Source organism: Ascaphus truei, chromosome 3 (genome assembly GCF_040206685.1).
Source record: "Ascaphus truei isolate aAscTru1 chromosome 3, aAscTru1.hap1, whole genome shotgun sequence".
NCBI lineage: Eukaryota > Metazoa > Chordata > Amphibia > Anura > Ascaphidae > Ascaphus > Ascaphus truei.
In genome coordinates this window covers 378069559-378095587 of record NC_134485.1, presented here as the reverse complement: position 1 = coordinate 378095587, position 26029 = coordinate 378069559, and the positions used below count along the sequence as shown (strand labels likewise).

Sequence of the window (26029 nt, the reverse complement as noted above, 5' to 3'; positions counted from 1 at the left end):
GGTCCCTGCCCCGTAGAGGTAACAATCTATTTTTTGGTGCCTGAGGCACAGGGAGACAAAGCGACTTGCCCAAGGTCACAAGGTGGTGACACAGTATTTAAACCAGACTCCCCTGGTGCAAACTCGGCATCATAGTATTTAGAGTCGGTGCCTTTACTCACTGAGCCACTCCATTTTATTGACTGGATGAAAATGTTGCTGCTCCAGTCGTTAGACAAAATTGAACCCTACATGAGTTTTAAAGAGGCTTTGATCTCCGATGTCTATGGGACTTGGAGACTGAGGGTTATTGTTTATACCAATCAGGCAATCTATTTGGAATAGGAAGTCACAATGCAAAGATTCTGGCTTCGGCCAACAACTTGCACTCTTTGAGTCAGTAAACAGTCTTAGAGATGTAATCAAAAAGGGCTTTTACTTGGCTTCGATTATGTTCTCAGTTATATAGTAAAACTGCAATGGGTCATATATTGGAGACAATAGTCCATGGGACACCCACATACGGGTAAACCTCTTTTTTGCGCACTGAGGTGGCTCCACAGATCCAACAATTCATCTGGTTGGTTTGATTTGACAAAGTGTTCAGTACATTGTGGATCCCGGGCATCTAGATATCCATGGACACAGCAAAACAAAACAAAAACAAATATAAATTAACCTCTATTAAACGATAGGCAGGCACATATTCAGGGTGAAGGGCCTCTTGCACTAACACTAATTTGATCGCTCCTTGCCCTTTTGCCATCACAACCCGTGCTTACGTCCTCCTTTGTTTTGTGGTAACACCAACTCATACCCTGGCTCCCACTGTGAAATCAGAGCTTTCGTCATACCAAATAATCTATAGGGGCGTTGGCACATAGATTCCCACATCCCCCAGGTGTACACCTGCTGCAATGTTCTCTCTTTGTTACATATTTGCTACCATATATAGTTATTTACTACAAAGGAAGTATCACTGATCAGCTTAAGTATGCATGTTTTGCTACAAGACTCAGCACTGATTGGAGGAAGCCTACAAAATAGGCTATAAATAAGAGCCTTGGCCGGGATAGTGATTGAGCTTCTCCATGGACCGTGCAGGTGCCAGGCCAAGAATTCCCCTCACTCTCTCAATCAGACTAGACTGATGGATCTTCCCCGGGTGTTCAGAGTGCTTTTCCTGTTGTATGCTGTTTAGCTGTGTAAGATGTAACTAAGAACATAATCAAAGCTAAGTAAAAAACCCTTTTTGATTACATATTACATATCTCAGTGTGCAAGTTGTTGGCTGAATTCAGAATCTTTGCATTACAGAAGTGTGTTCCTCTTCTGTAGGAGAGGTTCAAGACTAATCAGGAGCCTTTGAGGCTGAATCAATACATACACTATAATGGAGGGTATGTGTAGGGAACAGAGAACCCCCCCAACAAAGACATTCACTTTGGAGCACTCTTATGGGCTATACTAAAACTTAACTTTTATTTCTATTTACAATTTTAATGCCAACAAATTAGAAAGATGACGAATAAATTAAAAATGATCAAATGGAAATAAAAAGGCAGTAGGTATCATCTTTTAAGGATCTGATGAATAGAAAGAGGGAACGAGTCCTGCGCAAGCAATACTCTATATCGGGAGCAACGTGGACGCAAGTTAGGATGTGGGTGTTTAATTTAGACATAATTGAAGCTGGAACATTGAAACAAAAGTTGCTGAGGGATTTCTCAGATCCTGAAAAATTCTATAGATTTTTTTTTTTTTTTTTTTAATACAACGCCTCAAAGGATATTGTGTGTCTTCAGGCAAGATGTTCAGCATTATGTCTCAAATCATGACCAGCAGATACCTCATCCAATAATAGATTAGTGTTGCTACCATACGGGGGCTCGTACCTGGTCAGCGTAGCACTGGATAATTCTTCCTGATATTCTGGAAAGTGTGAGACCTTCATCATCATTTGTCTGGCCTCCAAGACTAAACTTCCAGGATGCAAAGTCCTACAGACCGGGGAGACGCTACAATAGAAATTGAGAATCTCAACAGGAGCAGCATCCATTGTTCCGGAATCGGGCCAGATGAAACACCAAACGAGTCATCATTGAGGAGCAAAGTCTTATGAAGGGCAATGGACCCCGGTCCGGAAGCATACCAGTCCGTGGCAGACTGGCGGGGTTTCAAAATCTTTTCTGTCCAGATGACGACGGATACCTGAATCTATCAAATTATAGCCCCAGGTTACTCGCTAGATGTTTTTTTTTTTTGTTTGTTTTGTTTCTGCTTATCGTTACAAGGTATCAAGACATCTGAGAAAATACAGAAAAGAGGTTGATCCTGAGAGGCAATTACAAGACCACCTCGCCAATGCTGCGATCCCACCAGTGCCAAAACATCAGGGAGACACAGGATTTTATTCGGTCTTGTTCTTGGTGCCAAAAATATCCGGAGGATTCATGGCAGTGCTTAACCTGATAGAGGTCAATTTCATCTTGGTCCTTAAGAACTGTTATTGCGGCAGTGAAAAAAGGAGTATTTTTAGCATCCATCAATTTTGAAAGCTACCGATCTCCATATTCCTATAATAGTCAGCGCAAATTCCTGAGGTTTTCTGTGGATGGAGAACATTACCAGTTCACAGCTCTGCCTTTCGCAGTGGCCACAACATCCAGAAACTTTACGAAGGTCATGGCAGTGGCAGTGGCATTGTTGGGGCAAAAAAGGGTGTTTATTTAGCCATACCTGTTTTAATCTCTGCATCATTCCTTACCCATTTAGATTCTTCTAGTCAGCCCTTAATGAAAGAAGTGTGTATTGCATACCCTCCAACTGTAACTATTTAGTAGGTACTGTAACTATTAAATTGAGTTGTACCTATTTCTATGGGGGGGCTGACGTTTCAGCCAATTAAAGCAGATGGAAGATGGGTGACTGAATGATTGCGTCTGCCACCCAGCTGGGATGGGGAAAGTTAACGTATGTGTGTGTATAGTAAATTGCACGTGTTATTGTGCCTCCTTCAGAGTTGTCACTACTTAGGAACCTCCTCTATCCCACACAGAGCAAATAAAGTGTGCCTGTTTTATGTGCCAAATGTTGAAGGGTCTGGTATTGTATGTAATCTGTGTTGTGCTTGTTAGGCCAGGTCCCCGCTGGCTACTGTGGCGGACGCTGCAGGGACCAGAGCCGCCCCTCAATGGGGCCGAGCCCGCTGCGAGGGGGGGGCCCCGCACTGCGTGGTGAGTTTTTCGAGCCTGCAAGAAAATTGTGAGGGGAACTAGCAACGGAGCGCAAGGCCACGCCCCCTGGCGGTTCAGCCAATGAGGGTGAACCTTCCGGGTGAAGTCACAGCCGTGCCCCCGTCACGCCATGCCTTTCCCCCTGCAGCTCACTGCAGACCGGGGGATTCGGCTGCCCGCGCCGCCAGCCTCGCAGGCACTGGGGCCGTAGCCTTAGAGTTGCCCTTCTGGGCCTAGAATTGAGAAACTATTAATCACAAACTAGAAAACAACGGACAGGATATTTTGTGTGCTTTACATTTATTGCAAATCCATTGTGTGACTTTTTTACATTTTGATAGCATTTTTTCATGAGGTTATTACAGTGCAGACATTTTCACCCACATAATTCAGTCAGCTTTTTATATTTGACATATTAATGTATATCTATTTCATATATTACAGATATATGTTCATAATGGGCTTCACAGTCATCATTTATCTGCAGGGGAACATTATGTGGTCCATTGATCAGAAACTCAACTGTATATTCGAACAAAAAATAAAGGGGCCAGATATATTAACCCTTTCCCTGCCTGGAGGGTATGCAATTGATTATAGCAGAATGTTTCAAACCTTCTATCTAGCAGGGAAATAGTTTAAAGAACAAAATATGATTAAAAACAATGACATTGTTTTCCTTTGATAAATCTGGTGCTGGTGCTTTCCCCTGTACTCTTGTCCAAATCTTACGGCCCGGAGACATGCATGCATTCAAACATATTAAAATATAGTGTGCCTAAACTTCCATCAAGTTCTGTATACCCCTAAACCCTCTTATAAATCCACATTCATTCACAATAGATTGCCCACAATATTGTGCCATTCTGTGTAAAATACCTAGGGGGTTATTCCTTAAACTGTATTAGTGCCAATTGGGGCATTGTCACTCGGGGAACTACTATTCACTTAAATAGGAGTTTTGTGCGATAGTGCCCCAATTTGAACTATTGCAGTTTAAGGAATAACCCCCAAAATACTTAACTGTAGATATTTTCTATCCAATCACTCTTTGAGATATGATTTGGGATTTAATGATGAAACAAAAAGAGGCAGGGCTATGCATCACCAATCATTAAAATGTACCTGGGTCAGTAAATAAATATTCTGTATGGAAGTAACTATCTTTATGATCTTTGCAGAATATTCAAAATTGTTTATTTTTGCCTTGTTTTTGGCCTCGAAATAAGGAATTTATTATATAATGTGCTCGTTTTTCGTCTCCGCCAATTATTACACATGCAAGAATTTTATGCAAATTAGCACAGCACTAATGAGCAGCAAACAACAAGACAATTGTTGCGTCTTTTTAATAGTGGACAGCTGGCTTTCCAGGCAGTTGATTTGACATAAGTACCAAAGCACAGTATGTATGAGGACATTAACCGTTGAAAATAATTTTCTTTGTAAATAACGCAGCGATGCACAGCTATTTGTCGTAAGAATAATACACATTGATCGTGTACATTGGGCATATTTTGAGGTCTTTGATGGTCAGCCAAGACCGTTTTTGTTTCATGGTCCGCTCAGTGTTGATCTACAATATTAGCATATGCTTCACTTTAATTTGCTGAAATTAATTTGAGATGGAAAATCATTGTTGAGCTGAAAGTTCTATCATAAGATTTTAATTTAAAAAAAAAAAATTGTTTCTAGACAAAAAAATGAGAATTGACTTGTTGACAAACTTACTAGTAATGTGGTTGCAATTGACACAGTGTCCACACAAACATATGCTACACGTAAAGAAAACCCGCACTGCTGTAAATTAACCTGTGAGGTGCTGACTGGATGGAGACGTGATAGTATCTATTGAAGAAAAAGAACCCAGTCTTATAGCACTCATTCACAACAAGGTGTATAGTGATAAATTTAAAATACTTTATTAATAACTATGAATAAAAAATAGGGTGTTAAAACGTAATTAAATAATGTATAGAACAGCACGTGACTGTATCCCTTAGTGACCCACCCTAGTTTAGGTGGGTGGATATGGTATGATCCCTGATTGGTACTAGAGATCAGATGCTATGATTTATAGCCTCCTAAAATATAGGAACGGAGTCAAAACAGAGCCCACCGGATTGACTGTCTCTAATAGAGTGTGTCTAGACGTATAGTGCACTCTAAAAAGATACACTCATAGTGAATTGGCATGTACTGCGCTTTGTTAGACCTATAGATGTCTCCCCCCCCCCCAGATTAGAGATTGCACTGGTTTCTGTGTAAATTCACCAGCACTAGAAAGGCTAGATCTCTATTGGGGATAAAAATTGCTTGTTCTCTTAGGTGCAGACTATTTGGCAAGAACTGAGATTGATAGTGTGGTATTAATGAGCTTAAAGCAGCTATAGAAAATCACCAAAACACCTCCAATACTGAAAGTGGGGTGATGGTGATATCTGCTGTACTCTAAATGTTTGTGCAGTACCCCTTACAGTCTAGGCACAATATATGCTAAGCTGCCACACAAAACTACTTTGCACTCAGGAGTAATCACCCTTATCATAACAGGGTCAGATAGAGCGCAATAGGTGGAGGTTAATGTATGAGCAACCTCCACAGTGTAGCGTGGGTATTGTAATGGTAGCGCTGACTGTATGGGTTAATGTAGGCACATAGACAGCTGAGAAGCTACTCAGCAAAATTAGATACAGGTACTTGCCTGCACCAACAGCTAGTACTGAGGTGGGGTACACAAGGGGTTAATAATAAAGTGAGGTCAGAGCCCCAGAATCACCCCATCCCCCCTCACTAGGAGTTAGAGCAATCGTGTGCACAGAGTGTAAAGTGGGGAGCCGGTCTAACTGATGATCGCAGTATCCCCTACATCAGCACTGATCCTGATTATATCAGTGCCGATGTGTTCGAGGACCTGCCTGTCTATCAGGTGAGTTGTGCAGTGACTCCTATGAGCATGGAGGGTCCCGCAATGGTAATATATAGCGCGATCCCTAGATGAAAGAACATGCACATCGGGGGAAGCCTAAATGCATTGACGCGGATCAATATCCAGAGGCTGTACTGTTTGAATAAACAAACTTCCCGCGTGTGCAGGGAGAAATTGCCGACGCGCGCGTTTCACGTAATAAAACGCTTCTTCAGGGCACGTAGGGGGAGGTCCCTGCGTGTGAGGTGGGTTTATATAGTCAACTTTGTTAGTCTAGTCACAAAGGACCTCGAGTCTCTGCCGAAGATTAAACAACTTAACAATATGAGCACGGGTGAAACTATAGCACTTGAGGAACTAGCCAATGCTAAAGAAATTGTGATTAAACCGTCTGACAAAGGTGGCAACCTGGTTATCCTAAAGTCTGAGGACTATGAAAAAGAAAACATCAGAATTCTATCTGATCGGGCCTGTTATGAGACTCTGGATACAGACCCCACTCAGAGATTTACTAGAGAGTTGATCAACATCCTAAATGGAGGTTTGTCCTCTAAACTCATTTCAGAGAAAGAGTACAACTACATACTGGTTCGAAACCCCAAAATCGCCACATTCTATAGCCTTCCCAAGGTCCATAAGAACAAACGACCACCTCCAGGTAGACCTATAGTCTCTGGGATCGGAAACCTCACTGAAAAAGCAAGTGCCTATGTGGATAAGATCTTGAGACCCTTTGTCACTATCTTGCCTTCATTCATTAAAGATACTAAAGATGTCCTTACTAAGCTGGATGGCATCTCAGTAGCACATGATTGCATCCTGGTTACTCTGGATGTGGAGGGATTGTACTCCAGCATCAGACATGACCAGGGAATCAGGGCAGTCAACCATTTTCTCAGCACACGTAGTCAAAACCATCTTAAGCACAACAGTTTCACATTGGAATTATTACAATTTGTTCTCGGGAGAAACTATTTCTGGTTCAACAAAACCATGTATCACCAGGTACAGGGCACAGCGATGGGCACGAAATGTGCCCCTACATATGCAAACCTGTATCTGGGATGGTGGGAATCAGAAGTGGTTTTCTCTGAGGAACTGGAACATCTAACAACCTTTGTGGAAGTATGGCTGCGGTTCATTGATGATGTGCTGATAGTGTGGCGGGGGACTGAGGCTTTATTAAAACAATTTATTGAAGTTCTCAATACAAATGACCTCAACCTCCGTTTGACTCTTGAGTACAGCCCAAAACAAATCTGTTTCCTTGACTTACTGATCACAAAGGATGACAATGGCAATCTGGAAACAACTATATACCGCAAAAAGACAGCCACCAACAGCATACTCCTAGCGAGTAGCCATCACCCAAAATCATTGATTAAGGGAATACCGGTGGGGCAATTTCTTCGTCTAAGGAGAAATTGCAGTAAGGACGAAGACTTCGAGGAAAAGGCAAGGGACATGAAGGACAGATTCACCGCAAGGGGATACAGTCAGAAAATTATAAAAAGAGCATATAAATGGGCAAAGCAAAGAGCAAGATCAGAACTGGTCATGGATAAGAGACCACAGCCGGAGCAAAGAACAGTTAGGTTCATTGGCACCTTCAATAAGCAATGGAAGGTGGCAAGGGAAATCCTAAAAAAACACTGGCACATCCTCAGGGCGGATGAAGATTTAAGTGACTCCATACCATCTTTTCCAGCAATGGTCAGTAGACGGGCCAAGAATCTGAGAGATCATCTGGTCCATAGCCACTACAATGTGGCAATACCAAGGGCCACATGGTTACCACCCCGCTTGAATGGAACCTACCATTGCCAAAGATGTAAGGCATGCCAATATATGACAGTATCAAAAACATTCAGCAACTATAACAATAAGAAACATTATACGATACGCAAATTCATCAATTGCAATACATCAGGAGTTATCTATATGGGAACATGCAAATGTGGGAAAAAGTACGTGGGGAAGACCCGTCGTCCCCTTAAGACACGGATACTGGAGCATGTGGGCTCAATCCGAAACAAACTGGATACTCCAGTGGCTACCCATGCAAATAGGTGTCAACCGGGAGACCCAAAAGCTATCACCTTTATGGGGATAGACCAATTTTCTCCAGGAATTAGACGTGGGGACTGGGACAATGAATTGTTGAAAATTGAATCAAGGTGGATCTATACCTTGGGAACATTGAACCCACGGGGTTTAAATGAGGGCTTTGTTTTCAGCCCCTTCATATGAATGCAATAAACCACCACTACCCCCCAGAAGTGATATAAGTATGGAAAAAACTCCCATATATACAGTAAAACATCTGATGTAATATATGTTTCACATTAGAGCAGCCGCTCATACCTACATTCATGAATATACAATATGATTAAAATCAAGTACAAACAAAATGATGAGAAAAAAATGACCAAGTGTGTTTTAACAATTTATTATCTACTTTCACATGTCACAATCAAATTGATGGACCACAGTGTATTTTAATAGGCATATTTCGAAACTTTATGATATGCCATATTACTATTAGTGACTAACCATCACATATTTCAATGAATATTAAATTTGACATAACATAGTACCCCATAGCCTATGTGAGCAATCAAGATATGAAAGCATCACATATACAAATATCACCAAAGCCACAGTTATTCAGTCCATGATACTCTTGCATCTAATCTGATACATTTGCAGCAGTTCAAGGACACATTGAATCAGGCAATGAGGCTGTTACATGTGTGCATACCATGATAAGTGCACTCCTAGAAGTGGGATATTATATCAGCCATGCACCAGTAATGAAGGGGTTAAGTGAATTAACAGCCAATTTCCACGTTGACTATATAAACCCACCTCACACGCAGGGACCTCCCCCTACGTGCCCTGAAGAAGCGTTTTATTACGTGAAACGCGCGCGTCGGCAATTCCCTGCACACGCGGGAAGTTTGTTTATTCAAACAGTACAGCCTCTGGATATTGATCCGCGTCAATGCATTTAGGCTTCCCCCGATGTGCATGTTCTTTCATCTAGGGATCGCGCTATACATTACTATTGCGGGACCCTCCATGCTCATAGGAGTCACTGCACAACTCACCTGATAGACAGGCAGGTCCTCGAACACATCGGCACTGATATAATCAGGATCAGTGCTGATGTAGGGGATACTGCGATCATCAGTTAGACCGGCTCCCCACTATACACTCTTTGCACACGATTGCTCTAACTCCTAGTGAGGGGGGATGGGGTGATTCTGGGGCTCTGACCTCACTTTATTATTAACCCCTTGTGTACCCCACCTCAGTACTAGCTGTTGGTGCAGGCAAGTACCTGTATCTAATTTTGCTGAGTAGCTTCTCAGCTGTCTATGTGCCTACATTAACCCATACAGTCAGCGCTACCATTACAATACCCACGCTACACTGTGGAGGTTGCTCATACATTAACCTCCACCTATTGCGCTCTATCTGACCCTGTTATGATAAGGGTGATTACTCCTGAGTGCAAAGTAGTTTTGTGTGGCAGCTTAGCATATATTGTGCCTAGACTGTAAGGGGTACTGCACAAACATTTAGAGTACAGCAGATATCACCATCACCCCACTTTCAGTATTGGAGGTGTTTTGGTGATTTTCTATAGCTGCTTTAAGCTCATTAATACCACACTATCAATCTCAGTTCTTGCCAAATAGTCTGCACCTAAGAGAACAAGCAATTTTTATCCCCAATAGAGATCTAGCCTTTCTAGTGCTGGTGAATTTACACAGAAACCAGTGCAATCTCTAATCTGGGGGGGGGGAGACATCTATAGGTCTAACAAAGCGCAGTACATGCCAATTCACTATGAGTGTATCTTTTTAGAGTGCACTATACGTCTAGACACACTCTATTAGAGACAGTCAATCCGGTGGGCTCTGTTTTGACTCCGTTCCTATATTTTAGGAGGCTATAAATCATAGCATCTGATCTCTAGTACCAATCAGGGATCATACCATATCCACCCACCTAAACTAGGGTGGGTCACTAAGGGATACAGTCACGTGCTGTTCTATACATTATTTAATTACGTTTTAACACCCTATTTTTTATTCATAGTTATTAATAAAGTATTTTAAATTTATCACTATACACCTTGTTGTGAATGAGTGCTATAAGACTGGGTTCTTTTTCTTCAATAGATACTCCACACAAACATACCAAGGTCTTAAACATGGGTTCCTAGAAATTATTCAGTAATGTAAATAGGATGAATCAAGAATTACAGCAACCAAACCATATCGCTTAATATATCTTGTTTTAAGGTTACAATAAGAACAAATTCTGATCACAAATACCACAATTTCATAACCTAAAAACCTATGCGTGAAAAAATCTTTTTATTCACAGACGCATATAGGCCCATTAACTCCAAAAATGTATGCATAAAAATGCACCAAAACTACTTTAACATAAATATATGGTGTGCTCGGGTTCAAAGCTTTCGGGGGGGTGGGGGGGGTGCGTGCCTCTGAAATGCATTGCTGGCACTGAAGAGTCCAGTGTCCTTTTATTTAAAAGGTAAATAAGCCTATCTTAAGTGATTAAATACATGTTCAAAATAGGACCGGAGGTGTAATACTTAATAAGAGCTGTAATGCTTTCTCTTTGGGGCAATGTCGTATACATTAGATTTCCAAGTCAAACCTATTAAACCAGGGTTAGGAAGTCAAAGACCGCTTCTATGGCTTTTTCTATCCTACTATAATAATAATTATTATTATTATTAGAAAGCTTTACATCTCACCAAAAACATACAGTACAGTGTCACAGAAAAGGTTAACCGTTGTCCCTAGTCCTTTTGAGGACGATGACATTTTCAGCATGTCAAACCTGAATATTTGCTATGATCCCAGTTACAAGATTTCGTGATCTTCATTCCACAGGGATCACTGCATGACCTGACTAGGAAATACACCACACAGGAAATCTCTATGGGGGGGCCAGTGAAGAAATTAAGATTTCTGCCTCCTAGATCCCTAAATCTTTGGAGGAGGCTACCTATGTGGCTGCATATCAAGAACTGGCCAGGTAGAAGACAATGCTACGTTATTCCCTTCCCTGTCTGGGGGGCTGCTATTAGAGTTGCCCACAGTGCATTGTAAAGCGTTTAATGAGCATACTACAGTTTATTTACATTTTTGCTGTCCAGTTCCCAAAATAGCCCTTCTGAACAGTATACAACAAGCGACAGAGAAGCCCAATGCTACATCCAATATGACAAAAATACAGAGTAAGATACTTTATATATATATATATATATATATATATTCCCTTGAAAAGGGGTAATTTAGTATAAGCCTGCAAGCCACGTCAAGGCAGACCCAGTTACTTCTGAAGAGTAGCAATGTATACATGAGGTAGGATTTGTTGGTATTTATGTTCTGTTCCCCTCTGCTTCAGTTAGGTGCAAGTTTCCTTAATTCAGCTTGTTTAGGTACGAGATGCTTGAAGATCATAATCAGGCAGTGGAGTGGCTCATGCAGCTAATCAGCGTCGTTCCAACAGATTCACGTGCACTTTCTAAACTTGGAGAGTTATATGATACTGAAGGAGACAAGTCGCAAGCATTTCAGTACTACTATGAGGTATGTGCTACGTTGACATCATTTGACTTCTTATGGAAATACAATATATGCCTCTGTTAGACCTATGTATTCCAATCACAGAATGCTTAGAGAAAGACATGGCAGTGTGCAGGTTGTGAAGAAAATTACAGCAAATTAAAATATCACGTGTGAGCACATTTGCATGTCTCAGATAGGTCCCTGCTTTCACTATTATCTCTTGGCATACAATGCTATCACCGCAGCCAGGGATTCTGGGTAATGGCATTTTAACAGGGACCCCTATAAACTCATGCCTGCCATGTTACACAGCTTTTCAGCACAGTCTGGGTTAAAGAATTTGATAGCCAGTAAACCTACCCACAGAAAAATACACCATGCAGCAATAATAGATGTGTTATATTTTAGAAACAGGACTAGTCACGGCTGGGTGACCGGCATTCATTGAAGGAGATCAGGCAAGTAGAGAGCAGAGATTAGCTCCGGGACAGTGACTACTGCTTCACAGCATATTAAATAACCGCTTTAGTCCATGAAATGGATGTTCGTTCAGCTCCTATTATTATATCTTCTTTCTTCTTCTTCTACTCTTAACTACCTTTTGGATACAGACTTTATTCATAATCCAGTGTTTCGAATTTTAGGCACAAATATAATATAATTCTGCACTGGGAATAGAAATACATGCAGTGTACATTTACTACCAACATTTAGAGAGATGAATAGTAGCATCAATTAAAAATAAATAAATAAAACTGCCATGTGTATACAGTACTTGATTAATGCTTGTGTAAGCTTCATATATTTTCCAGCAAGCAACATTAAAGTCTTAACTTAATGTCACAGTTAAAACAAAATTTCATTGCATTTTCACTATTGCCAATAATTGATATTACATCGCGAGCATTTGAATCTAACCAAATTCCACATAAATACCATTGTGGCATTATTTATAATTCACGTAATGAATATAAGTCTTGAAACTATGGAGAATTGAGTGCAGGCTCCATGATTTACACAATGTTATTGCTAACAATCTGCTAAACTCGATCAAATAACACAACAGAAATCTGCATCCTGTCATTTTAGTTTACATCTTGCATACAGTGACTTCATTCACAGTTTTAAATGTTTATACATTCCAAAAGTGAAATAAAATTGTTTATTATTGCAATTGTGTTTCTTTCACCTTTTCATATTTTGTCAGTCGTACCGTTATTTCCCTTCGAACATTGAGGTCATTGAGTGGCTTGGAGCCTACTACATTGACACCCAGTTTTGTGAGAAAGCCATTCAGTACTTTGAAAGAGCCGCACTTATTCAGTAAGTAGAAATTGTTATGATACTATGCACTTATTGAGAGACCTTGTTTGGACTTGACTTTGTCTAATTATATTATGAGACGCTTTATAAAATGCACTGAGCTGGAATGGTTTGAATTGCTTAAGTGGCTCTAGGTATTGTTACAGTCGCTTTCTCAGCTCCTGGTTTTTATGATGAGTGGTTTATATCTAGTGGAGCTGCACATGGCATTTCTATTTTGAAGTTTTATCATCTGCAAACTGACTTGCTTTTGTGAACTCGAGAACGAAAGCATCATTCATACATAAGCTTTTTTTACACTGAGTCATTATATTCATTAAGATTATTTGCCTTGCAGACAAGGCTTAATAGTCATTACGTTTTTTTAAATTAAAAACAAAAATGGTGGCTTATTGACATTTTTGCTAAGCTTTTGAATTATGTTGTTAAGTTTTTACTGAATCGGCTCTTTTTTTCCTTGGGTGAACATGTTAAACTATTTGAAGTAAAATGTGTAACCTGTTCAGTTTCTGACCGCTTTTTTAAGGCCGAGCTTGGTATGTATACACAGTGGACTGCTTGTTGTCAATGGAAGTCCTTGTGAATACTCAAGTGGGATTTGCGTCAACAAAGATAAATTTATGCAAATCCCTTATGGATGCAGATAATGTTTTGCTTATTTAGTGCTGAGCATGTCTGTGTAGTATATATCTACTGGTCACGTAGATTAGTAACCTTGAAGAAACAAAGTCTGTCTGTGTTTAGCTACTGAGATCATACAGGTCTCGTTATAGCAAAACTGTACTGCTACTGATTTTAACCTCCAAAGTTTTGTTTTCAGTTCCTTGAGGCTTGACTTTTTTTTGTGATACATTTATTATACATTAACTACCTAGAGTATCACATTAAAAAGATGCAAGAATATTATTCACTCAAATTCAGTACATTTACATAGTTTGTTTTCCTTTTTTTGTCAATCGTCCAACTCTGTGGCAGCCATTAGGACTTTATTCCACAGATTCTCCATTAGAAGCTGTGTTGGCGAATCATCATACAGTATTTGGTTATTAGCAAAACAAAATTGGGAAGAGCTGCACGTACAGGACTTTGACGGATGTCCAAAGGAGCAAAAATACATACAGGAAACATCATCAACAAATGCATTTGGAATATCTTGTGCAGAAGACAATAAGGATCAAAGTGAAATATTCTAAGGAGGGAGTTTCTATGCAGCTATAACTACACATGCTATGCAAACACATGGCCATATTGTACTGCAGCATATTAACATGTATGTTCCATGTCCTTTCCTTTCAACAACTCCTCTTCACTACATATGTGAGTGATATGTACAGCTGGGAGGTATTTTATTTTTTCTTTACACAAGTGATTCCTTTTAAAAGTTTTTTTTATATGTATTTGTGTGTTTAAGTTATATTGTAAAAAGGCTACTGTCCTGTACAGTGTAAACTTGGGATGAGTCTGGTTTTCCTCTAGCCACTTCCTTTTATGTTTGTCGCAGTGTGTTGATCAAAGTGCTTTCTTAGCCCTCTAAATGGGGCAGAATAAAGGTTGTTGATTCCCGAGTATACCTCTATTTGGACTTCCCTGCGTTAAAGGCAGTCATTCTTACTAAAGAAATGGTGGAATGTTTGTTCTAAGCTTTATTATATTCAAGGAACACAGTTTGATTTTGCAGTTCTTTACATAATGAATCTTTTTCATTTTTTTAATGATCTGAGTGGGATCTCCTTTTAAGCGGAGAGGATTCTGCCCCAGGAGTTTTGTTGCAGAATGAGCATGTCCCTATCTGAGATCTGATCATGGGAGGTAAACAATCCCACAAGGAGTTAGGTTTCCATAAAATATTCCAGCCCTAAGCAACCTCTAAAGTTAACTATGAGTAACACATCTCCTCTTAGATTGTAAGCTCTCTGGGGCAGGGACTCATTTTCCTAATGTTTCGTTTTATATATTTATTTATTTTTATTTATAACATGTTTTACCAGGAAGTAATACATTGAGAGTTACCTCTCGTTTTCAAGTATGTCCTGGGCATAGAGTTAAGACAAATAATACATGGTTAAATAAGTGAACAGAGTATACATTATATACAGGACATTGCATGTACAATTAGAGATAATGTATATTATAGGCGTGTGTAACAGTTACAGACCCGCAACGTCATTTGACGCTGCATTGCAGGTAAGGGGAGGCACGACCAAGGAAGAGAGCAGACTGGGGGTGGGTGGGGGGGGGTGCAGTGAAAGAGGTTTGCGCAACCCTGGCCTAGCTTTGTGATTTAAGCCCCATTTCTTTTGTAACCCTGAATTATAAGAAGTTGATGGCTCTAAAATCAGAGAACTACCAAGAGGAAAGATTCCTTCTAACCACAGAATGGAGGTCATAGGTGACCACTTAAGATATTTTTCTGCAAGTCTGGAGACTAATTTAGAACAGGGGAAATGTGCCTGATCGCCACATATTTGTTATTACTTCCGTAGTAATCCTCAAAGAACAGGACATTACCCGGCAATTAATACCCCAGCTGAATCGGTATAACCAAGGCACTGGCACGCAACAAGGGTATTGATGGTCAGGATGTCCTGTTTCGAGGGGATTATTAAGGTCTTAGGCACATGTTGGCATTTACTGTAATAAAGCTGTTAACGATTCAAACGTATGTCACTTTTCTTTATGGAAGCAAGGGGGGGAAGAAGGGTGCTCCAACTGTTGATAAACTTCATCCAGTAATCAATAAATCTTGAAGGGCCTCAAATAGACTATAGCGGAGTGGGTATATTTCAAAATGGCTTGTGAGTCACCAATATATACCAAGATCAATGGTATTTAGAGGAAGCGTAATAATGCTCAATTCACCTCACATACACCTTATATGAATGATCCAGGTAAAGGTACTCATCTATAATGGTCATAAAGAATAATTGTAAGATTCTTACCCACTCCTGTAGTCTCTGGTGGTCCACTGTGGCGTGCCAGCCATCGAAATAGAAATCCAGAGCAAAGAGAAAAAAGGAAGCAAACAGCGCACTGCCAAGGAGTCAGGTGGTGAAAAGTAATACCCTATTTATTCAGCACATAGTCAGTAAAAACATCACCCCAGGAGGGGAACAAAGATCCTCCTACACGTTTCGAACGGGTAGGTCCTTTATCAAGGACCTATCCTTGAAAAAGGACCTACCCGTCCGAAACGCGTAGGAGGATCTTTGTTCCCCTCCTGGGGTGATGTTTTTACTGACTATGTGCTGAATAAATAGGGTATTACTTTTCACCACCTGACTCCTTGGCAGTGCGCTGTTTGCTTCCTTTTTTCTCTTTATGGAAGCAATTCATGTTTTTAAGCAGCAGTGGATATGTGGAATTGATGGCCATGTGTCCAAGTTCTACGCTAAACACCCTTACGTCAAAATTAGGAAATGCTTTCATGCTGACGATGTCTAGTTCTCTGCTTGTGTATATTTGTAAAAATTGTCCCACATTCGCCATTATTTATTCTCGTGTCTATTTATTTTTACAGACCTACTCAGGTAAAATGGCAGCTGATGGTTGCAAGTTGTTACAGAAGAAGTGGTGAGCATATATGCTGTACTTGGTTTTTGTACTGTGTACTTACAGTATCTTCTAACAATTGTAATACTAATGTCACCCCAGAGTTCCCAAATCCATATGTTGAAACCTGTATCTCTTATATGATAATCCTTTTGGTGTAAAGGTTGGTTGTTTTTTGTTTAATTGTACTGTATCTATACGATCTATTGCTTGCAGATTTGTGTTCCTTTAAATAGAAATCCCCTCTACATACCACAAAAAAAGATATATGTTCCTTATTTCAGCATTATGAAATCATAATGCTGTTGTCTTCAGAATGTAACTTTACAAATGATCTATTTATAAAATATTTGACCAGGAAAGAAAGTATATCGAGTTCTTTCTGGTTTTCATGTATGACCTCAGGGCCTTTTGAAAGATATCTGTTAGTAAAATTGCCATGTGGCAATGTGATCATAGAGTTGAAGTTTGAGTGCTCAAACCTTATACTATAATCAAATTATTTAAAAAATGAATAGATGGGGCTTTCATCCCAGACACTAGGGCTAGGTCCCCAGTGGCTGCGATTGCGTGCACGGTGCATACAAGGTACGGCCCTCTATGGGGAAGGCCCCAGTAGCTGCCTGCGCACGACCACATTTAGCAAAGATAAGGATTTTGTCTTTGCTAGTGGCGACAGAGTGCTGGATACATCATGGCGGTGGTTCAGCCAATGAGGGCGAACCAGCTGCGTGACGTCATGTCTGAACCCCCACCACGCCTCCCTGTCGTGCGCTGCCTGGAGTCCACCAGGCCGCTCTGCTGCCGGGAACACGCACCGCCAGGCACCCCATCGCGCACTGGGGCCGCAGCCTTAAGCTACCATTGAAGGCAGAAATGCAACATCATATTGTAATTCTATACCTATATCACTTATTAATGTTGAAACACATTAAGATGAGCAACCATCCAAACATTGCAGGTATTGAGGTGACTGGCACGGTGTATAAATTAGACTTATTTGCAGATGATATTCTTCTTATTCAAAACACCTCTCCTCCTTCCCTAATTTTTACATTTTTTTTTATAGATTTGAAAAACTCTCCGGGTTTAAAATAAATTCTAATCTGAAGCTATGGCTTGTAATTGGCCTTACCATATACAAAAACTGATGAGTCTTAGCTGTAGTTTCAAATGTAATGGCAGGTCACCAACATTTATTTATAAAATGTTATACCAGGAAGTAATACATTGAGAGTTTTTTCTTGTTTTCAAGTATGTCCTGGGCATAGAGTTATGATGAAAAATACATGGTAACATACCTCAGAATCAACCTTACAAAGTCCTACTTTGACCTGTATCAAACTGACTATCCCTCCCCCTTTTAAAATGGTAAAATATGACCATGAAATGGAGTAAGCTTTATATTTCTTGGATTGCTAAAATTAATGTCAAAATTAATATCTTCCCTAGAATATTAGATCTATTTCATTCATTATCTATCCCTATCCTAGAAATGTAAATGTCAAACTTCATCTGGGATAATAAAAGTCCTAGAATTCAAAGATCCATCCTATGTAGACCAATTCAAGGTGGATCATTCGAATCCTTTGTATTATATTCTCTGTTAAACCAAGTAATCCGTTTAGCATTTGCTTAAAGGCCATAATAAATGGGTTGACCTACTGTACTGTGGTGTGTGTTTGCACACACCCGCAAAACATTTTTCTACCATTTTTTTGTGAAGATAGATTGTCCTTAAAGCCCATCTAGTAATATCACAGAGGCGCAAATTGTGGTGTAACATGCTTTTAAACTGAAACCACTTTGGAAAGTACCATTGACTTTGCTTTACCTCGGATAACCATACATATCCTCTGGGTCAAAATTGATAGACTTATTATATAAACACAGCACTCACCCGAATACTGCCATTCAAGTCGAGAGATTTGTAAGGACATCAATTGTGTTGAAGAATTTGTTTGAGGGCCTTCAAGGGGATTGAAGTGTTGGATTTTCCTGAATATTTTAAATATAGATTAAATATTTTGTCACACAACACAGGATTAGACCATTGACTCTTTTTGAATCACTTTTCTATAACTTTCATACTGAAAATTAGCTCACCAGATTTTTATTTTTTTTATTCATTTATTTTTTTAATTTTAAATTTACTGGTCCAAGTCTGACAGGGAGAGAAAACAAAGAACCATTTTATGACTAAGCACTCGCATTCCCCTCCCCCCTTCCCCCGCCCCATCCCCTGTGGTTTTTTTTAGTCACATCCCACTTCCATTTTTTTGTTTGTTTTTTATTCTTGACCCCCCCACCACCACACTCCCGCCCCCCCCCCCCCTCTCTCCTGCCCCAATGTTAATGGTGACTGCAAGATGGTCTAGTGAACTATTCTGGAGACAACCTAACCCTCTTAATTTTAGCTCTTCAATGTGGCATGTTATGCTCATGGAAACGTATCCATTTCTTCAAAGATTTGCTTAACGTTCTACAAACCCTCGGTATACACAACAAAACTTTCTAAAACAATCAAGTTCTTCTTAACCAGATCACTTTACTATTAGATTTCTCACAACTTGCTGTATAGACCTTTTCATGTCCATGCAATACATTAATATTTCTTGTTGGTTCTTCTTTGTTTGTATTTTATATTTCCAATTTCTCTGTGAATTTAAGCGGTTAAAAAAATATTTTACAACTCTATTTGTTTTATAACGCTGTATACTTTTCACTTATTTTAGGATCCTCTATTGTAACACTTTATTTTTTTTTAACTTATTTATTTTTCTTTAGGTAACTATCAGAAAGCACTTGATACATATAAAGAGATTCATAGGAAGTTTCCAGATAATGTTGAATGTAAGTTATTTAATTTATGGTTTAATTTGTTTGTAATTACTTTTTCTAAAGCAGTGAAAATGTTTGAGTCATAAAACATGCTTCTATGGATCAGATACACTGCACTCACTTAAATCAGGGCAATAGTGCTAGGAAAATAAACTACGGTCACCTAATTAGTAGCAGAAAGGGACTCCTATCCACAGAGATAATTCTTTGCAAAAACCACAGCCATTGGCTTAACGTCCGGTTAAATTAGAGAGAGGCTGAAAGAGTGTATTTTTCTTAGAGTCCTAAGTTACTTCTATAACTCCCCAATTACATGCCTTTATATAATACGTGGAGAAATACCTGTGCACAAAACGGAACACATCTGGAATATATTCTAATTTGGGATGCAAGTATATTCAAATGATTTAAATTGGCATGTGTCCCAAGGATCTTGGGTATGTTCCATTTTATGCATAGATCTCTCCAAGAATTGTCTCTCTCTCACTAGGTATGACCTAAATAACCTAACATTGATTCCCTGTGTTAACCTGAACATCCTTTAGTGTATGTATCTATGTGGAACTATACGTTATTTCAAGGAATTACACTGGTAACATTAGATTATTCTCTTTAGTTGATATGCGTTGCGATAAACCCAACGTTAATTTAGGTTAACGTTGGGTTAAATAAACTAACGAAGCTTACTACATCTGGGCCAATGTATGCTATAATCAATTCTTTGTTTCTAGGTCTACGGTTTCTGGTGCGACTCTGCACTGATATTGGGTTAAAGGAAGTTCAAGAATATGCAACTAAACTTAAGAAGGCAGAAAAAATGAAAGAGATAAGGGAGCAGGTAGTTATTTTTTCATCACTAAAGCTTGCTGTGTCTTTGCATTTGGTCTTACAGAAAAAGCACCAACCTTTTTTATCACTGATCTCACAAACAAGATGGACTTTTCATAACCACAACTCGGTCCCCATGTATGATTGGTAGAAAGGAAGTAAAACAATTGCTTTAAACTGAAGTTACTTGTGTACATATGCATTCATTTAAAACTCGAGTGCAGTCATGCTAGATATACAGCTAAACCCCGTTATAACGCGGGTCTCGGGGTCCACCCCGAGACCACCGCGTTACTAACGGGGTCGCGGGAAAAAAATGGCCGCCGCGCTTTAGCGCATATTCATCCCGCGGGACAGGAGATGGGAGCGGGCATGTCCCTCCGCTCCCCGCTTCCCCCTGTCACCGCGGGACAGCCCGCGGGGCAGGAGATGGGAGCGGGGATGTCCCTCCTGTCCCCGCTTCCCCCTGTCACCGCGGGACAGGCCGCGGGGCAGGAGATGGGAGCGGGGATGTCCCTCCTGTCCCCGCTTCCCCCTGTCACCGCGGGACAGGCCGCGGGGCAGGAGATGGGAGCGGGGATGTCCCTCCTGTCCCCGCTTCCCCCTGTCACCGCGGGACAGGCCGCGGGGCAGGAGATGGGAGCGGGGATGTCCCTCCTGTCCCCGCTTCCCCCTGTCACCGAGGGACAGGCCGCGGGGCAGGAGATGGGAGCGGGGATGTCCCTCCTGTCCCCGCTTCCCCCTGTCACCGCGGGACAGGCCGCGGGGCAGGAGATGGGAGCGGGGATGTCCCTCAGGTCGCCGCTTACCTCAGATCCCGCTGCCTGCATGGAGGTGGTAGCGGGGGGTTTCTTCTCCCCACCGCTGTCCCCGGTGCTCCCGCTGCCTGCGCGGGAGGAGGGGGGGGGAGCGGGTGGTGGTGCTGGTCGCGGCCTTTCCTCTGCTCCGACCCCACCCCCCGTCTGTGTAGAGTGAGAGAGTGTGTGTGTGTATGTATATATGGGAGAGAAAGTGTGTGTGTGTATATGGGTGTGTGTATATGGGTGTGTGTGAGTGTGTGTAAGTGTCTGTGAGTGTGTGTAAGTGTCTGTGAGTGTGTGTAAGTGTCTGTGAGTGTGTGTAAGTGTCTGAGTGTGTGTGTGAGTGTGTGTGAGTGTGTGTGAGTGTGTGTGAGTGTCTGTAAGTGTGTGTGAGTGTGTGTGAGTGTCTGAGTGTGTGTGAGTGTGTGTGAGTGTCTGTAAGTGTCTGTAAGTGTCTGTGAGTGTCTGTGAGTGTCTGTGAGTGTCTGTGAGTGTGTGTGAGTGTGTGTGAGTGTGTGTGAGTGTGTGTGAGTGTGTGTGAGTGTGTGTGAGTGTGTGTGAGTGTGTGTGAGTGTGTGTGAGTGTGTGTGAGTGTGTGTGAGTGTGTGTGAGTGTGTCTGTGTGAGTGTGTCTGTGTGAGTGTGTCTGTGTGAGTGAGTGTGTGTGAGTGAGTGTGTGTGAGTGTGTGTGAGTGTGTGTGAGTGTGTGTGAGTGTGAGTGTGTGTGAGTGTGTGTGAGTGTGTGTGAGTGTGCGTGAGTGTGCGTGAGTGAGTGTCTGTGAGTGTCTGTGAGTGTGTGAGTGTGTGTAAGTGTCTGAGTGTGTGTGTAAGTAAGTGTAAGAGCGGGAGGTGGGAGGTTTGACAGGGAGGGGGGGCGTGGCTTGAGCGGAGGGACCCGCTACTCTCCCCCCCCCTCCCTCCACGGACTGCAGGAGGGAGCTGCTACTCTCCCCCCCCCCTCCCTACACGGGCTGCAGGAGGGAGCTGCTACTCTCCCCCCCCTCCCCGGACTGCAGGAGGGAGCTGCTACTCTCCCCCCACTCCCTCCACTGGCTGCAGGAGGGACCCGCTACTCTCCCCCCCCCTCCCTCCACGGACTCGGGCTGGAGCACTCATACATACACACATACACATACACACACACACACACACACACACACACACACACACACACAGGCACTCACGCACTCATACACACACACGCGCGCACACACATGCAGGCACTCACGCACTCACACACACAGACCGCTAACCCCCCCCCGCCGCAGTACAGGGCCCGCCGTAGCCGCAGCGCAGGGCCCCGCCACCCCCCCAACCCCCACAGCACAATGACTTCCCACCCCCTTAACTTTGTGAAACAAAAGTCACAAGACGTTGTACAGGCAAAATACTGTACATCTGTTAAAGTGCAGTTGTCTGTTTATTTCTATATAATAATTGTGTGCAGTGTGTGTGCAGTGTGTCAGTGTGTGCAGTGTGAGCAATGAGCAGTGTGTGTGCAGTGTGCAGTGTGTGTGCAGTGTGTCCAATGAGCAGTGTGTGTGCAGTGTGTCCAATGAGCAGTGTGTGTGCAGTGTGTGTGCAGTGTGTCAGTGTGTGCAGTGTGAGCAATGAGCAGTGTGTGTGCAGTGTCAGCAATGAGCAGTGTGTCAGTGTGTGCAGTGTGAGCAATGAGCAGTGTGCAGTGTGTGTGCAGTGTGCAGTGTGCGTGCAGTGTGCAGTGTGTGTGCAGTGCAGTGTGTGCAGTGTGTCAGTGTGAGCAATGTGCAGTGTGTGTGTAGTGTGTGTGCAGTGTGTCAGTGTGTGCAGTGTGAGCAATGAGCAGTGTGTGTGCAGTGTGTCAGTGTGTGCAGTGTGAGCAATGAGCAGTGTGTGTGCAGTGTGTGTGCAGTGTGTGTGCAGTGTGTCAGTGTGAGCAATGTGCAGTGTGCAGTGTGTGTGCAGTGTGGCAGTGTGAGCAATGAGCAGTGTGTGTGCAGTGAGTGTGTGCAGTGTGTGCAGTGTGTGCAGTGTGTGCAGTGTGCAAAAAAAAAATGTAAAAAAAAAAAATTTAATTTTTTTTTTTTTTTTTTTTTTTTAAAAACGGGAGCCACGGGAAAACCGCGTTATAACCGAATCGCGGTATAACGAGGCGCGTTATAACGGGGTTTAGCTGTATAATTACACTGTGCACCTAAATGTTACTTTGCATTCTTCCTCTAGGGCACTTTTTCCATGGCGTGAGAGTGCCAACCCGTTGTTATCGCACGCATTGAAGTCAATAGGGCTTTGCGTGCGATCGCACTGTATCGGCGGTCTTGCACGTTTATAGAATCAGGGCCCATGTCCTGCTTTTCCCCTTTTGAAGAATTTCATTTCAATATTTTTCCAATTTATCAACTGTTTAAGAAACACACATTTTCCAAAACATTGGCTCCAAAGATCCTCAACGGCATAAGGATCCGATTATAAAAGACTGTGTATTCCTATCTCGACATACCTTTTCTAAGTGCTTCTTCATGGCTCTCATGCAGAGCTGTCATGCAAAAATGCACTCCAACACATCCCATATGAGTAATAAAATGCATTACAGAAAAGACTGCTCTTTTATATTTTATTTAGGGCTCCAAGTGTACACTGCTCTGTACATGCTAGGATATAGACACAGTGAATTACTGTACTGAAGAGGTCAAAGTACCCCGGACTGAATGTACATGTAGTCATGACTGGTCTTGAAGTGGGGTTTTGAACTTTGGGGCATTTTCAGCCTTCTCGGTAGCAAGGGTATTAAGTCATGGTCAAGCTGATAATTTTGCATTTAGACATGTCATCACTCAATGCCTGTGTTATTTATCCAGGGCATTGCACAAAAATGTATACGCAGAACAATATATAGGATAATAAAAAATGGGGAAAAAATTGTACATCAGGAGAAGAAAACAAATCAGATTGGAATCAACACTTGAACACATCTAATGATGATGAACAAAGTGATTTTGAACACTGCTAATATTTACATTAAAAGTGGTAGAAGACCAAGAACCTATGAGTGCCTGTGCGTTCCAGACATTCCCCAAATCTGATTATTTATTATTATTGTTTATTTGTAAAGCACCAACATATACTCCGCAGCGCGGCACAATGAGGTACAGAGTAATGTATATTGCAAACATCGGTTGTATACTGTATAAGTCAGGATGAACATGCACAAACATACAAAGAGGTAATGAGGGCTCTCATCGTGAGGGCTTACAATCTAGAGGGAATGAGGGACAATGTTTAAACAAGAAGGTAAAGTGGCTGCTTATTGTAGGATTGAGTGCATCTCGGCTTGGCCCAGACCGACAGCTGATTCCATTAAGGTTTGCGGGGGGGAGGATGTTATGTAGGGTGGAGATTAGGACCAACCTCACAGCTGGTTCCAATGGGGTTAGGGGAGTAGGATGTTTGAGGTATACCAGATAGGCTTCCTTTAAAAGGTGAGTTCTCCGAGTTTTTAAATATCTGAAAGCTGTGGTATGTGGTAGGAAATTCCAGAGTGAAGGGGCAGCACAGGAGAAGTCTTGCAGGTGGGAGTGAGGGGAGGTAATAAGGTAGGAGGGAAGGCGGATGTCGTGGGCAGAATTTAGGGTGCATTTAGGTATGTATTTGAAGATGAGGGCTGAGATGTAAGGGGGGCAGTGTCGTTGAGACCTTTGTAAGTCATTACTAAAGTTTATTTCAATTTAATTATCAAGGATATGGGAGGCCAGTATAGGGATATGTATAGTGGAGCAGCAGATGAGTCTGGCAGCAGCATTTTTCATGGATTGGAGTTGGGATAGGTGGACAAGGGGAATCCCAACTAAGAGAAGGTTCCAGTAGTCGAGGCGGGACACGGTGTGAGTGGATTAGAATTTTAGTTGTATCATGGGTGAGGAAAGAGTGTACTGTATCTTGACGATATCTCAAAGGTGGAGATGGCAGGACTCCATGATGGACTGAATGTGAGGAATGAAGGAGAGATCAGAGTAAAAGATGACCCCTAGACAGCGGACTTCAGGTGTTTGACAGTGAGGGAGAGTGTGGGTGTGACAGTGGAAGGGGGAAAGAATATTAGTTCTGTTTTTGACATGTTAAGCTTCAGGTAATGGTGAGACATCCAGGAGCTGATTGCAGAGAGACAATTGGAGATACGGGGCAGGAGAAAGGGGGAAAGGTCCAGAGAGGAGAGATGAATTTGGGTGTCCTCGGCATATAGTTGATACGGAAAGCCAAATGATAGTATTTGTTCATCAAGAGATGAGGTGTAGCGTGAGAAGAGCAGAGGACCAAACAGAGCCTTGTGGGAATCCAACAGAGAGCGGGAATGAATAGAAGACAATGCAGGAGCTGTTGGAAAGGTAGGACGTGAGCCAGGAGAAGACTGCGTAACAGAGGCCAATAGAGGGGAGAATGTTCAGTAGGAGGGGGTTATCAATAGTGTCGAAAGGAGCAGAGCAATCCAGGAGAATTAGTAGTGAGAAGTGACCCTTGGATTTAGCTTGAGTAGGTAATTGGACACTTTTTATTAGTGCTATATCAGTGAAGTGTAGAAGATGGGAACCAGATTGCAAAAAAGCTAAGCAGGGTGTTGGTGGAGAGAAAGTGAGTCAGGCAGTTGCCTCCAAGCTACTTGAGCGACTTGTACGCAAAGCGGAGAAGAGAGATGGAGCAGTAGTTAGAGGGGGGCTGAGTCAAGAGATGGTTTCTTTAGAATAGGTATGATGAGTGCATATTTGAAGGAAGATGGGAATGTGCCAGAGGTGAGCGAGGGGGTTAAAAAGATGAGTTAGGGTTGGACTTAGTGTGCCAGAAAGGGTGCAGAGCAACTGTGACGGAATAAGATAAAGGGGGCAAGGTTGTAGGACGAGATGAAGAGCGCAGGGACCTCATCCTTATCCAGGGGAACATGAGCTGAGAGTGGATTTAT

The 26029-nt window shown here is 41.9% G+C and overlaps 1 protein-coding gene across 6 annotated transcripts in view; it reads left to right on the top strand.

Annotated features, from left to right (window-relative positions):
- Window positions 1-26029, top strand: part of IFT88 (intraflagellar transport 88) — a 105929-nt gene that overhangs the window by 47802 nt on the left and 32098 nt on the right. For all 6 annotated transcript variants that reach the window (XM_075592291.1, XM_075592289.1, XM_075592286.1 and 3 more), the window contains 5 exons: window positions 11630-11780; window positions 12967-13082; window positions 16600-16652; window positions 19419-19484; window positions 20204-20310. In XM_075592291.1, the coding sequence (XP_075448406.1) occupies window positions 11630-11780; window positions 12967-13082; window positions 16600-16652; window positions 19419-19484; window positions 20204-20310 (493 nt within the window). The remainder of the gene's footprint in view (window positions 1-11629; window positions 11781-12966; window positions 13083-16599; window positions 16653-19418; window positions 19485-20203; window positions 20311-26029) is intronic.